At 38.0% G+C, this 16,163-nt stretch overlaps 4 protein-coding genes across 4 annotated transcripts; all 4 read right to left on the bottom strand.

Moving 5' to 3' along the window:
- Positions 1–1,723: 1,723 nt before the first annotated feature.
- On the bottom strand, positions 1,724–3,044 carry LOC131954038 (type-1 angiotensin II receptor-like). Its single transcript, XM_059317520.1, has 2 exons — positions 2,429–3,044; positions 1,724–1,743 (listed from the first exon to the last, which is right to left on the bottom strand). The coding sequence occupies exons 1-2, from the start codon at positions 3,042–3,044 to the stop codon at positions 1,724–1,726; spliced, it is 636 nt and encodes a 211-aa protein (XP_059173503.1).
- A 4,431-nt stretch (positions 3,045–7,475) lies between these two features.
- Positions 7,476–8,498, bottom strand: LOC131954037 (uncharacterized). The gene has a single exon (XM_059317518.1). It carries the CDS (start codon positions 8,496–8,498, stop codon positions 7,476–7,478), a length of 1,023 nt encoding a protein of 340 aa, XP_059173501.1.
- Positions 8,499–9,921: 1,423 nt separating this feature from the next.
- On the bottom strand, positions 9,922–10,917 carry LOC131954036 (uncharacterized). Its single transcript, XM_059317517.1, has 2 exons — positions 10,338–10,917; positions 9,922–10,025 (listed from the first exon to the last, which is right to left on the bottom strand). The coding sequence occupies exons 1-2, from the start codon at positions 10,915–10,917 to the stop codon at positions 9,922–9,924; spliced, it is 684 nt and encodes a 227-aa protein (XP_059173500.1).
- A 2,624-nt stretch (positions 10,918–13,541) lies between these two features.
- On the bottom strand, positions 13,542–14,555 carry LOC131954035 (type-1 angiotensin II receptor-like). Its single transcript, XM_059317516.1, has one exon. The coding sequence runs from the start codon at positions 14,553–14,555 to the stop codon at positions 13,542–13,544; it is 1,014 nt and encodes a 337-aa protein (XP_059173499.1).
- Between the last annotated feature and the right edge of the window lie 1,608 nt (positions 14,556–16,163).

The raw sequence follows: 16,163 nt of genomic DNA, 5'->3' as shown, positions 1-16,163 counted from the left end.
ACGGATCTACGATTTTGATAAAATACTTATATATGAAATTTCATCAACCTAGCTATAACGGTACTCAAGTTATCGTGTTTACACACAGACAGACACACACACACACACACAGACAGACAGACACACAGACATACGGACAAGATTGCAAAATTATGTTTTTCCGTATCAGTGAGGTGTAAAACGTCGAGATTTGTAAAAACCTCGATTTTTTTTTCACGATTACAAGACTTTCTCTATACCACGTTTATAAAAGAAAGTAAAAAAAAAATTATAAAAAACGTTTTAATAACAAGCTTTTATGTAACAATGCACTAAAAAGTAGAAAATAAATTATAGACTACTATTTAAATAACTATAAAGAAAAGCGTGGGTCACTTTAGTATCTATTGGATACCTTTAATAATGTTAAGGAAGACACCCACGCTTTTCTTTATAGTTATTTAAATAGTAGTCTATAATTTATTTTCTACTTTTTAGTGCATTGTTACATAAAAGCTTGTTATTAAAACGTTTTTTATGAATTTTTTTTTCAGTACTTTACATGTTTTATTTACAATAGAGTTACATGACTAAAAACCATTGCGCGCCTACTGAACATCACGTTCAGTAGGCGCGCAATGGTTTTTGAACGCAGCCATTACGTGATGGCGCAGCTATTGAAGGTGATGACGCGTGTGGTGTGGTTGGCTAGACATGCCTACTAATTCGGTCCAAATTTTAATTAATTAATAAAAAATTAATTAGGCATCCAATTAAGTCAAATTTAGTTTCAGATTGCATTGTCTTCATGTCTTGACCCACGTGCCAACTGTGAATCGTGTCGGTCAAGTAGAAGTTTCCGAATTTTCACTCCTGCGTTTCCATCTAGACTGACGACTGACAGACAGAGGAAGTGAGTTAAATAAAAGCTTGTAAAAATCGAGATTTTTTTGCAAATCTCGACGTTTTAGGGCTCCATGAGTCGGAAAAACATAATTTTGCAATCTTGTCCGTATGTCTGTGTGTTTGTGTGTCTGTGTGTGTATGTGTGTAAACACGATAACTTGAGTACCGTTACAGCTAGGTTGATAACATTTCATATATAAGTATTTTATCAAAATCGTAGATCCGTATCAACTTTTGAGCGATTTCCGATAACCGGAAGTGGAACTTTTTCACATTGAGTTTTTCAAAAGCCTATAACTTGAGTACTATTTCAGATAGATAGATAAATGAAATTTCACATGTAAGTAAAAGTTTTAATTCTCTGCCTTCTATTAAATTTTGAGTATTTCCGTCGACCTGAAGTGGTGATTTACGCTATTTCCGATTTCTCTCTAAAAAAAAACGTATGTGAATTTATAATGTACTAATAATATCCCGCACTATTGTGGACATTTTATTTGGCGTTCACTTGGTGTGCAATTCTTTTTTTTTTCGAGATTCTATTCTATTATAAAAAGTTTAAGTAATTAAAAATGGATTAAAAATAGTGTCTATGTCCCGAGTTGCCATCCTCCGTAGTGTTATATTAGAATATAATATTTAAAAACTTGCTATTAGAATTTTTTTTACAAGCTTTCACTTAGTTCGCAACGTCTGTTTGTTTGTGGGTTTTTGGAAACTGTTGTAACTCAATTTTGACCCACTTCTAATGCAGTGATTTCGTTCAAACTTTCCAGATACGTCAATCTTTAATAAAATACAAAAGTAGCTATTTTTTAATTTAATTTTTTATTAAAAGTTAATTAAATGGTTTCGAAACTAAGGAGAGATAACAAAATTAAATCACTTGAAAGATTACTATATTGAATAACAGAAGGGGAGATAACTAGCCAGAACCTATCACCTGACCAGTCTGGTGAGCTGTGTTCACGAAAATGTTTACAATCGTAGAGCCAGTCGATGTAGTTAAGGCTAGGAACATTTACTACAACACTTCTGAATGGTCTCCACATTAAACAAACATTTAGTACAACATAGGACGGGTCTCTTATGATGTAAGATACATGTGTTGTCATGTCAGAAACGTGTGATACAATGTAATATACATGTGCTATAATGTAAGATACTTGTGCTATAGGGATACGACTATTTGTTTACGTCTGGTGTTTCCTTATGAACAACAAAATGTCAACAAAACCTTTTCTAAATTTAGAACTCATGTTCAAATAAATAAAGAAAGTGGCGAATGAGTTGAGAGAAAGAAAGTTGTAAAAGATCGCACACGATGCTATAAATAGAAACCTTTCACGACCTTTGATGTTGAAGTCTTTGACCAATAGCATGACGACATCGCCTATAACGGTAGGTAGGGAACAGCCAATGAAAACAATAGATATTAATAAAACCATTTTTAACAACTTCCGGTCACGGTTTGTAAACTGGCTATTTTTAGCAACTGTTGACATTTGATCTCGACGTTTTGTTGCGGTTAAATATGATGTACTGAGTCCAACGGTGAAACTTATGACGAGGGTGAAGGACGTGAACTCGATGATTGTGTTGACACTAATAGAAAACTCCTCCAGGACGTCGCTGTTCTCCGCCACGATAAGTCCAACAGAGGTTTGGTTTGACATGGGGTTGAACCTCAGACCGATGCTGTTGGCCAGATACATGGGAACCGAGTAGGCCACCGAGAATAGACACAGCGCTATGATAAATGTCAAGGCCGTTTTCTTCTGTAAGATTGTCTTGACCCTCAGTGGTAGGACCACACACAGAAACCTTTCAAAGGTTAGGTAGGTTGTCAGACAACCTGATATTCGGGTTGCCAAAACGTTGGGCCAACCCAGAACTAAATAGGCGACAGCAGCGAGAATGTCAAAGTTGGCCCCGCCCATCGCCATCAGATTCGCGTTGACGGTCAGTCCCAGTAACGTCATCAAAATACAAATGTCCGTCACAGCCAAACTGACCAGGATAATGTTGGTGCTCTCTTTAAAGCCAAGTTTACAGAAAACGACGATGTTGATGATGTTGAAGATGATGCCTAGAGGGCTGATGATGACGGTGATGACAAGACAGACGAGGACAATCAGACGATAAGTGCCCTCGTCCATCAGACCTTCGTCTTTATTATATTTTCTGTTGAGGCTGATTCTTTAAAATGAAAATTGTGTTTAAGATCTAGTTTCAATAAGCTTATCTCATTTCATTCACGATTATAGCATAAAAATACAATGTTTGTATAATCTGGTTGTTTATTTTTAAACGTTTAGTTCATATGAGATTTTCCAAATGTTATTATATGTACAACGTTTTTCTTTCATTGAGTACGTCTTTACAGAACCATTTGTTAATTACCCGTATGCATTCACTCGAAGCTTTAATCAGAATATCCAGACCATTCAGCACTGTGCTACAACTTATTGATGTAAAATTACTGAGCAGTTACAAAGCTACTTAATAACAACAACACACTAATTTTGATCTAAATAAATGCCACTGATTCAAGACACATTTTAAAATTTACCCCCCCCTCTCATGTGCCGTTCTTTGATCACCTAAATTAATGAATGACAACGCAAAGACGCACTAATTACTCACTGTCTATGTGCTTTGACTATTACGTAGGTTAGTTTGCAAAAAAACAAAACAACCTAACCTCAAATTACATTCTTTGAAACAACAACATTGATTTTAAGATAATTAGTAGTACAAGTATTAATTTTCAAATTTAAAAGAATTTGAAATACAAATTGGAATCACAGAAAAAAGATTTTATCTCCTAATTGGTTTTTCTTTAAAAAAAAACATGTCGACGTCACACAAATTAATCTGCTAAATTAGAACCTTAGATTTCGTTAACCATTGTCACTCTTTCCTGACACAACGACGGCTACATCGCTGGCTAGCAAAAATTGGCGACAGCTATATCGCTGGCTAGGTCAACACAGTTACAGCTCCATACCTGGCTAACCAAACATAATATAGCTGTAGCTGATTCGCCAGTCAGACGAGAGATAATCAACTACATCCAATCATGCGGTTGTACTCACGAGCTAGAAAAAATGTTTGGTAAATATTGGCGATCATGTAAGAACGATACGATTTTCTACAATCTAAAACCTGCGGATAAAACGTGGCGCCCAGAAGAAATATTAAAAAACAAATGGCTCGTTAATTATCAAAGATTGCTAGTGTAGTCACGTACTATAGAATCCTTAAATTTTTTAGAAATGTACTGAAAGTTGCGTACGTTCTTCAGAAAATTAGCATAGGTATTTTTTAATTCAGATTTACGAAAAACGTTAAAAATAAAGCAGGAGTGATTTCCCCTAAACTTTATCGTATATTTTTATACAAACGGGGCAGATGAAGGGAATGGTATGGTCAGCACTATGCCCAGCCGTCTTTTAGCTCTAACGTGAGTTAGGTATCCATCAGAGCTGAGTGACTCAGGTGAACTTAAGCCCGGATTCGAACTCGAGATTTTCGAGAATTTTCTTTATAGTTATTGAAACAATAGTATATTATTACTTAAGTAAAGAAAATCATGCATCCTAATATATAAAAGCCCATGTGCGCACTTTACTCTCTCTCTTTCTCTTTGTCTGTCCGCACTATTTTTTGGCAACGTCATCAGTATGTTCAGTGATTAATGGAGAATTTAAAAGTACAGACTTGTTGAAAATAATATGGTGGATGTTATAAATGCATAAACTAAATTTTGTTTAAAGAAGGAACATAAAAATAAAGGCATATTCGAATGTAAAAACAGATTTCTAACTATAGCGTTTATTGTCGTGACAAGAACGCAATAAACAATGACGTCACGTGACACATGTTTAAACTAAGGAAAGAACACAAAACTAATGGCGTCATCTTCCAATTTTAGAATATAAAGAAATAAGCTATTTCATTCAAATTTGAAATAGATCTATTTATCAAGACGTACGCTATGAAATGTATAAAATTTTCTCGGCCTAAACTTTTACAATTTACTTTATCTATTTAGATTCTAGATCTAGATCTAGAGCTACGGAAAAACTAGATTTAAGCCGTAGATTCTAGATCTAGACTCTAGATCTAGAATCTATGCCAATAATGAGTTGCTAAATTAAACTATTTTATGCCTTAATTATAATATATAAATCTGTGTTTGTTTAGCTATGGAATTGGCTAATTTGGGATAAAATTTAAATAGAAATAATGCTAATTTGGGATAAAATTTAATCTGAAATAATATGGATGACCCCCGAGACCCACAGTTATCCAAAGGATGACGGGTGGTCTAGTAAAGTACTTATTTTCCACTCAATTAAGCATTAATTAATTCGCTTCTTAGTTTTAAGTCTCTTAATCAGCTTGTGCATTTAATATGGTGTTGTGTTGACTAATAATGTATATAATTTGGTTGTAATTGTTATAATAGGTATTCGTAGTCTATGTTATTTTAAATGTGTCGGATTTTTTTTTAGCTATTTAGTTATTTCTTTGCTTTGTCACTAATATCGTTCAACGTGTGGTAAAGAACATAGCGTTTAGACCAATAACTTTTTTATAAAATATTTATCTCAAACAAGTATAACATTAAAATATATAGACCTATAATTCACGTGTAACGGGTACGCCCTTACCAATGGCTAGTTATTACATAAATGCTTGTTTTAAAAACGTTTTAATGCATTTTTTAAAGTTGAATCTTCTTCTTCGTTCTTAATTGTGAATATGATGGAGGATTCAGACAACAAGTCCAACTTCGTGAACAAACCGGACTGTGGTTTCCAGTTTGTCAGGCGCCCCATATAATTTTTCCCTGAGTGGGGTGGGCTGGGGCCAGTGTCTGACTCGTGCCTGGCTATACAAAGTACATTCCTGTAAAGTTGAATAAAATCGAGTAGAAAATGAAAGTAAACATTTTGTGCATAATTGAGTGGAAAATAAGTACTTTACTAGACCACCCGTCATCCTTTGGATAACTGTGGGTCTCGGGGGTCATCCATAAATGACATCATGTCTGTCACTTATCGTCACAAAAAACCAGACCCCACATTTAAAAAGACGACACACCTCAGAGTTCTTACCGTTTAAAAAAAGATTTCGGTCGATTATTGCTCTGACCACACAATCCCTTCTTATGACGAGAACACAGAAACAGGTGAACTCTACTTCACCTGCCCTGTGTACCGCCAAGTTCCGATAGGCAACTTTATCATTCACATCTTAAAAAAATTTAACATTGTCTCGAACCCGTGCCACCCGCATGGTAACCTATTACAATACCATCTTAGCTATCTAGTCTCTTCATATCAGTGACATATTTAGTTCTATATGTTACTTTGAGTCTCCGTAAGAAACTTGATTTAGGCGAATAGGCCCTAGTATTATTTCAAATTAAGTTTTATCCCAAATTAGCCAATGCCATAACTAAACAAACAAGGATTTATATAGAATTATATAAGATAGAACTAGATCTAGATGTAGAATACGGCTGCCTTGGTTAAGTCTTGTTTTTTTTAAGTGGGGTCAGGCCCATGCTATAACATTGAGAGAAGAAGTCCTAGAAGGAGTGGATTGATTCACCTATCTTGGAAGTATTGTTGATAAGCAGGGTGGACAGAAGCAGACATAAAAATAAGGACTGGCAGGGCAGGGGAAGGTTTCAACCAACAAAAAATGTTTGGGGCTCTGGGATAAAAATCCGGATCTTCAACACACGAGTAAAACTATTTTACTCTATGGAGCTGAGACATGGAGAATAACTGTCACAAAGAAGAAGAAAATATAATTATTTATAAACTCTGACTTCAGAAAGATCCTGCGAATTCGCTGGCCTAAAACCATCAGAAATGATGTTCTATAGCAACGGACAAATCAACTGCCAGTTGAAGTAGAGATCAGAGAAAATGGAAATGGATTGGCCACACACTCAGGAAGCCTGTATCCAGCATAACAAGACAGGCCCTCATCTAGAATCTACAGGGCAGGAGGAGGAGAGACAGACCAAGAAAGACCCAGAGACGTGACCCAGAAGAAGACACTAATAAGATTGGATACACCTGGGGACAGATGGAGAGACTAGCCCAGGACAGAGACGTCTGGAAAGCTCTTGTGGAGAGTATCCGTCTCTGGAGGGCCGACACACTAACCCCCCCCCCTCCAGGTAACGTTTGACGTGAACAAGCCAAAGATTCTCCAAGTGTAGGATCTAGGGCTGTCCAACAGGTGTGGACTCTATGTTTGTCCACAATATACATCTTTGAAAATCTTTGCTATCCCTGAATACTTTTTTGACAGTGATCTGGTATTCCGTATAAAAACTTCAAGGTAAAACAATTAGAAACATGATTGTATGTCCTCTAAACGAAGCAGCCGGTCCAGTGTTTGTAAAACGATGAAAATGTTGAAGACGCAGATGTTGACTATGTTGAAGTGGATCTTTAACACGGTGCCAGCTTGTCCTAATACGCTGGAGATGACCGTCTGACCATCATGACGTCATGTTAACGCGACCAACAGTCTGGCTTGAGACGAAGTAGATCATTAGATCATCGCAGTTTTACCTTCCCACAGAGCGCGGCAAAGTTCTGCTGAAACCTGGAACTCATCTTGATGTAGATAAACAAACTTGCCGTCGAGTGCAGGGAGCTGATGTTGAAGAAAACGGCAAAAGCCGAGACGAAAACATTTCGTTCTCTCCCCTTGACGCTGAAGTCCTTGACGAACAACATGGCCACCGTCCCAGCCACATCCGGGAAGGAGCAGACGATATAGACCAGAGATATAAATAGAACCATTTTGATTAAAACTTTGTCGCGTGATGAAGATTTACTTTTAGACGCGGATGACGATTTGTTTCTCCATGCCGAGGTCCGGGCAAAAGTTTGGATAAGACCAGCCGTGAAAATGACGATCAAAACAAAGGAGGAGATTTCTACAATGTTCGTGATGGTTAAACTCACGTCCTCCAGGAGGTTCGCGTTAGGCGCCGTGATTAACCCAATGCTCGTCTGGTTTAACTGCGGGTTAAACCTCAGCCCTATTTGGTTAGCGACGAAGGCAGGGATTAAGCTTAGGATTATGAAGCTGTAGATTCCCGTGACGACAGCGACGGTTTTGGTGGGCGTGATGATAGCCTTGACCTTGAGAGGCATGACGACACACAGGAACCTTTCAAACGTGATGTAGGTGGTCAGACAGGCGACGATCCGGCTAAACAGGACGTGCGGCCAGCCCAGGGCCACGTAGTTGACGGCATTGATGACGTCCATGTTGGCCACTGACGTCAGCAGCACGGGGTTGTAGATGACGCTGAACCCAACCATCGTCAGCAGAACCCCCACGTCTGCTACAGCCAGGCCGAGAAGAGAGATATTTATAGTTTCGGAAAATCCCATTTTAACAAAGACGACGATGTTAATGATGTTGAAGATAATTCCAAGGGAGCTAACAACAGAGGGGACAAGAACGAGGCTGACGAAGATAAACTGGAAGAAAGTGTCGTCTGACATGGACCCCATGACTTCGACATCTGGCTCGTCGTCTAAATCCGTCGATTGATTGGACGCCATTTTACAATGTCCGTCTAGCACGACAAAATATAAATGTCGATAAATAATGTGGTAACCATTCGAGTATCTTCTATTTAAGAACGAATCCAATTCTCAAATGTTAACCTTTGATATCGCAGTAAACGATCGGGCCTGTGATATCGAATCAACAGCCCCCCCCTGGCGTCTGCTAGAATTGAGCAGACGACTCTTGTACTCGCCTTTAACAGCTGTGACGTCACCAGTTCTCTGAGACGGGCTCATGCAGAAATGTGGAATCGATACCGCTTTACTGCGTAAGTATCGATGCACTAGGCAACACCGAGAGATTAATTAACACATTTATTTTGACAAGACATCGTTACCCCCAACCCAACCCCACCCCCAGGGCTGTGCCGTGACAATATCAACTAGGATTGTTAATCACTCAAATTACTGCATCTATTCATAATTGACCTAATTAAAATACTGTCGACTGATCTTCTATGTAATGAAATTAGATAATTGTAAAAATTATCTAATTACTTTGTATACTCATTGAATTAAATACAGTGATTTAGTTAATTAAAAAAAATGGGCATATCGAGCTGTTGTATTTACAGACGTCAATTACCGCGGTCAATGAGTATTTCAGGTTTCTCTCAGATAATTAATTTGAAATATTTAATTAGACATAGACAACCAATATACAAGTTAAAGGCAGGTCCCATGATAGACTATGGTAAGAAACGTCCTCAAGTCTTGATGGTCGTTTACACAAGTTAGACAAGTACCTATGTTCAACAAATACACAGGTATAATACACAATTATTGAAAAATTATAGAGATGAAGTGTTCTTTGAAAATGTTGTTATTCGAATAAGATATAAAACTATAATTTGTAGCGACTCTGAGGAAACCAGAAAGATTAAAGTATCATTTCCGCTCTCTGGAAAACTGCAAATAATTGAAAGAAACTATGTTTAGGATCTAATATGTTCTTTTAAAATTTCATCCACCTAACTGAAAGGTACTAAAGATATCGGTTTTAGAAAACTGGAAATAAGAGTAAATTACATCTTTTAGTTACCGGAAATCGCTGTAAGATAAGTACGTGTATGATCGTATTTTTTTCCGTCTAACCGAAACGCTACTCAAAAATACACCCATACAGACACACAAACAAACAAACGTGCATACAAGATTTCGTAACTGGGTCTTCCTACTCAGGCAGGAGTAAAAAAGTTGAGGTTTGTTAAAAGATAAGAACTATCTACATTTAAAACGTCTTTCCAAACAAACTTTAATATGCTCACTAAAATCGAGAAAATACATTTTTCATCACATAACAATGTGTAATATTAATAAAAAAGACGCACTAAAAGCTTATTGGAATAGTCTATATGCCTGAGTATATGTATACATATACATCTTCAGTACGTAGCATAGCGTACAGTGTCTAGTGTTAATTACAGATTCCGTGATTACCAAAAGGAAATATTTCCATGAAAGCGTTTCTAAATTTAGAACTCATCTTCAGATAAACGAAAATGTTAGCTGTTGAGCTGACTGAAATAAGATTAGAAAATATGGAGCATGTTACTATAAATAGAAACTTTTCTTGACCTGTAGCATTGAATTCTCTGACCAATAGCATGACGACATCCAAAATAACAAAAGGAAGGCAACAGCCAATGAAAGCGATGGATATAAAAAGAACCATTTTCATCAACTTTCTGTCACGTTTGTGAAAATGTTTGTTTCCGACAATGGCAGTGGCCTTGTTCCGCCATCGTGCCATGATGTTATAGGAATAAATTAAACCGGAAGTAAAAATTATGACAAGTATGAAGGACGTCAACTCAACAGTTATATTTATACTTCTCGCCACACCCTCGAGAACGTCGCTGTTCTCCGCCACGATAAGTCCAACAGAGGTTTGGTTTGACATGGGGTTGAACCTCAGACCGATGCTGTTGGTCATAAAAATGGGAAATGAGTACGCGATCGTGAACACACACAGCGCTATGATAAATGTCAAGGCCGTTTTCTTCTGTAAGATTGTCTTGACCCTCAGTGGTAGGACCACACACAGAAACCTTTCAAAGGTCAGGTAGGTTGTCAGACAACCCGATATTCGAAGTGTTGTAACGTTTGGCCAACCCAGAATTATGTAGGTCACGGAGGCCATAACGTCACAGGTCACCACACCCAAGGTAGTGAGGGTTGAAGTTACGGACAGCCCCAGTAACGTCAGCAAGATGAAGGTGTCCACCACAGCCAGACTGACCAGGATAATGTTGGTGCTCTCTTTAAAGCCAAGTTTACAGAAAACGACGATGTTGATGATGTTTAAGATGATGCCTAGAGGGCTGATGATGAGGGTGATGACGAAATAGACCAGGACTATCAGACGATAAGTGTCTTCGTCCATCACGCCATGCACCTGACCAGTGGTCATCGTCTGAAATTTTCCTCTCACCCAAATACAGCTGAAGTATCCGAATTCAAATCACACCATAAAACAAGGTATTCATGTCCGAGTCTCACAGAGGTTTGCACTGTTACAGGCCGACCTGCCGAGGGCAGGTTTGTAGGAGCGAATCCAGACATTGAATTTTTGAACGTTCATAAACCTGACAAAAATTTTCAAACCGTTACAGTGATCTCGATTAAACTGATGCTTACAATGGTAAAACTTTCACAAAAAATCTTCACAAGCTTTCAAATTTGTTTTCTCTTAACTAAAAAAAAATCTATTCAAAATGATAGACTTGGACAAAATAGAATTTTAATGAAAGAAAATAAATTACTATCGAGTAAAAGCCAGACAGATTTGCAGGTGATTTAGTGGTGCAATATTTTTTTTACCGAGCTTTTGTTTGAAGTTGTCCCCATTTAACTCTAGCTACAGCTGATTAACTCATTGATTTGTGACAAGTCTTTGAGCGGGTAAATTTTTTGATTTGTGACAAGTCTTTGAGCGGGTAAATTTTTTTCTCAACATCTGACGTTGTGTTATCGTGGAGTTGACGAGTTTTTATTTTCGACAAAACTTTAGATCAAAGTTGACGGTGGGAAAGGCGTTAAGATGATTCATTAATGAGTGGAAAAAATGACATAATGGAAAGGACAAATCACACGCTGTTGCTTCTGGCATGCTTTGAAGCTTTTGTTTACAGTTTGACGGAGCTTCGTCATGCAAATAGGTCTGTTTGATTTGCTCTAGTCTTGGCGTTACACAAGAAAGTTTGATTTGCTCTAGTCTTAGCGTTACACAAGAAAGTTTGATTTGCTCTAGTCTTAGCGTTACACAAGAAAGTTTGATTTGCTCTAGTCTTAGCGTTACACAAGAAAGTTTGATTTGCTCTAGTCTTAGCATTACATAAGAAAGTTTGATTTGCTCTAGTCTTAGCGTTACACAAGAAAGTTTGATTTGCTCTAGTCTTAGCGTTACATAAGAAAGTTGGATTTTCTCTAGTCTTAGCGTTACATAAGAAAGTTTGATTTGCTCTAGTCTTAGCATTACATAAGAAAGTCTGATTTGCTCTAGTCTTAGCGTTACATAAGAAAGTTTGATTTGCTCTAGTCTTAGCGTTACATAAGAAAGTTTGATTTGCTCTAGTCTTAGCGTTACATAAGAAAGTTTGATTTGCTCTAGTCTTAGCGTTACATAAGAAAGTTGGATTTGCTCTAGTCTTAGCGTTACATAAGAAAGTTTGATTTGCTCTAGTCTTAGCGTTACATAAGAAAGTTTGATTTGCTCTAGTCTTAGCGTTACATAAGAAAGTTGGATTTGCTCTAGTGTTAGCGTTACATAAGAAAGTTTGATTTGCTCTAGTCTTAGCGTTACACAAGAAAGTCTGATTTGGTCTGATCAGACAAAACTTAGAAAGTCTGCTTACAACAAAGCAAGGCCTAACCTAATTAAGACACTGACCAGCTGAAGAGGTAGCTACATCTCTTTGGTCAGATCGGCCAGTGGGCAGTAACTGAGGACAACCTGCAAGTCGACAACCTGCAAGTCGACAACCTGCGAGTCGTCAACCAGTGCCAGGTACTTAGTTTGACACCTGCGTGGTTGTGGTCACGTGAACGTCGACCACCTGTGCTCGATTACTGGCACATCTTTACTTATCAACGGATTCACATCAGAAAATATTGACGGTTAAGACTTTTATAACAATTGATTTATTTTCCTGTGAAAATTAAATATTCTTGCATTGTTAACGGATAGAGTATGTATCTTCAAAGTTTGAAAGAAATCGCTCCATAGAAAACTGGTCAAAATAAAGTTACAAGATTTGAAAACATATTACCTAATATTGTGGCTTAAATAGTTACAAGATTTGAACAAATACTAACTGAATGACGCTGTGACACAAAACATAGCTTGTAATAAAAAAAATCTTAGATCTGCAATTAGGGGCGAGATTTTTCATAAATGGGCTGTGTTTTTTTACGTTGGCTGATGTCATACAATATAACCTGTGATTGAAGCTTTGGAACTAATACCATCCCAAACAATTCGTCAACCACGTGATGAATATTTGTAACGGTTTTTGTGACCAATGTTGACAAACCTGTGTTCACTGGACGTTTGTAAAAAGTTAAACAAACTTTAGAATCTCTCTTGAGCAACAGCTGCTGTGAGGGGTGTCTGGTGGCTGCATGGTGATTGTAAACTCCGCTACAGTCCCAGACATTCAACTCAACAAGGGAGGAGCGTGTGAAGATAGCTACAGCGTACCTGTGTGACATCCACATCTAACCTGGCGAGACACTCGGCGACAACAACACCTGGTTCTAGAGTCCGTTCTATACAAGACCAAAGTATTTTGTCTGAGATAATTTTGTCTGAAATTATATGTTCCTGTCACCCCAAAATTGTACGCTTGAAAGAGGCCTTTCTTTTTTCAAGATTTTATGAAATGTCTTCCTTGAAGTTAATATCAGCTTCCAGACAGGCTAAATCACTGATCAATGCCCAGTTTATTGAATGAAAAAGTTTCTGACCCCAGGAAGATTTGATTTGACTGAAACAAGATGACCTACATCAATGACATCCACACCATAATTTGAAGCTCAAAGTTTTTGGTTGGTATCTAGAGTTTTTGTTTCCTTCAAAACAGAAAGCATTTCAACAAAACATTTTCTAAATTTAGAACTCATGTTCAGGTAAATAAAGAAACTGGCGAGTGAGTTGAGAGCAAGAAAGTTGTAAAAGATGGCACACGATGCTATAAATAGAAACCTTTCACGACCTTTGATGTTGAAGTCTTTGACCAATAGCATGACGACATCGCCGATAACGGTAGGTAGGGAACAGCCAATGAAAACAATGGATATTAATAGAACCATTTTTAACAACTTCCGGTCACGGTTTGTAAACTGGCTATTTTTAGCAACACCTGAAATTTCTTTCCGCCATTTGGCTGAACTGACATAAGAGGAAAGCAAGCCGAGAGTGAACACTGTGACAAGGGTGAAGGACGTGAACTCGATGATTGTGTTGACACTTATAGAAAACTCCTCAAGGACGTCGCTGTTCTCCGCCACGATAAGTCCAACAGAGGTTTGGTTTGACATGGGGTTGAACCTCAGACCGATGCTGTTGGCCAGATACATGGGAACCGAGTAGGCCATCGAGAATAGACACAGCGCTATGATAAATGTCAAGGCCGTTTTCTTCTGTAAGATTGTCTTGACCCTCAGCGGTAGGACCACACACAGAAACCTTTCAAAGGTTAGGTAGGTTGTCAGACAACCTGATATTCGGGTTGTCAAAACGTTGGGCCAACCCAGAACTATGTAGGCGACAGCAGCGAGAATGTCAAAGTTGGCCCCGCCCATCGCCATCAGATTCGCGTTGACGGTCAGTCCCAGTAACGTCATCAAAATACAAATGTCCGTCACAGCCAAACTGACCAGGATAATGTTGGTGCTCTCTTTAAAGCCAAGTTTACAGAAAACGACGATGTTGATGATGTTGAAGATGATGCCTAGGGGGCTGATGATGAGGGTGATGACAAGACAGACGATGACAATCAGACGGTAAGTGCCCTCGTCCATCAGACCCTCGTCTTTAGCCTCAGCCATGGCGGTAGATCTTTGAGCTGGTTGAACGTCCCGCTGAAGTCCACTTAATATCCCATGATGTCCATCTTATGTTCTTCTGACGGTCATAAAGTCAATACACCAAACTGTTCGATTGTTTCATGAACTATATTTTAAACACAACTCTAACTCGACAAAGTCAAAGATCGTACTTTAGACGGCGAAGTGCTGTTATAGAAATCTTTTCATTAATGTACCCGACAGTTATTTTAATTAGATCATCTAGATCTTTCCTTCGTCTTTAATAACTGTATAAACTTACCGAATGATCCCGTCATGATTTTAATAGAACCAAAATTAAAGTACCAGTAAAGATGAAAGAGACATTTAAAAAATGTTTGTTTTGTAAAGTGCACCAACTAATCCACACGGCTAATGACATGCACGTGCCAGAAGTACTCACTAATTACTCACCATCTGTGTGCACTGACTGCTGCTAAACGCGGGGCATCACGACCAGAATCAGAGAATTAAACACTCGGTGTCATCAAAGATATTGATTGATCACAGTAAGTGCTCTCAGTCTTGTGATTGTCAGAGAAATTATTTGAGTGACCCCTTGAAACTTACAGCAACGTTTGCCATTGAACGACAGTTTAGTTTAAATCAATATCTATTAGTTCACAGACAAGAAATTTTGATGTTTGCAACGTAAAAAGGTTATATAAGCTAGTTGCATGATTTGTTCTTTAGATGTTGGGATCTTGCAGATATATTTGGATCTTGTACAAAAGATTGAGTGATGATTTTATTTTAGTGACAGCCGACTAGTTAAATAGGATGGCAGTACATTGACTGTAAGTGTGAGCCACAATACAGTATGTTCCTTTAGTTAGGTCTGTTGGTCGGATAGTATTAGGTCTGTAATCGTGGCTAGAAAAGTCCATAACGACGTATAGAGATTAATTAGTTTGTAATTTCTTGACTAAATACTTCACTTACTCTTACTTAAAAATGTTCAAATTAAAAAGGAGGTAGTTCATTTTTATATTTTAATGACAAATGTAATTTTATTATTTAATAATTAGACAAAAATTGCGACCTATGTATTTGTTTTAATCACTTCACAGGTCAACCTATTTTATATTATCAATATAAACATTATCTCCAACGTTTGGACGTGTATTTGGACTTGAGAAATCTATTGTTGGAGATATTGGCCATTGTTAACTACAGGGACAGCTGACCTATGTCAACCTCAGGGTGGGCAGATCAAGATGTGGATTTAAGGACACTCGGACATTAGATCTAACTCTCGACATTGATAAATGTGCACAATCTTTTAAAGACCAGATTGATAAAGTAACGCCGCCCAGATAGAGTAGCTAGAGTACCATGGCTACGGGAATGTGTATTGCTTTAGTTATTCTAGTTGGTCCACCCGAAACAAGGTGGTTTGGTTTAGAAGTTGTACTGTGGCCAGTTCTAGATCTCATATGTAGGGTGGTGTCCATTCCTGCCAACGGATCTGGAACCTGGCGAACTACACGAAAACAGCTGCTGCATCCAACATGCATGATAAACATGGTGTTGACAGACGGACGTGTTGGATACAGAGCTGTGCCAGTTGACCGACGGATGTGTTGGATA

Source organism: Physella acuta, unplaced genomic scaffold (assembly GCF_028476545.2).
Source record: "Physella acuta isolate Inbredline_101_S28 unplaced genomic scaffold, ASM2847654v3 ptg000969l, whole genome shotgun sequence".
NCBI lineage: Eukaryota > Metazoa > Mollusca > Gastropoda > Physidae > Physella > Physella acuta.
This window is presented reverse-complemented; position numbering and strand designations above follow the sequence as displayed.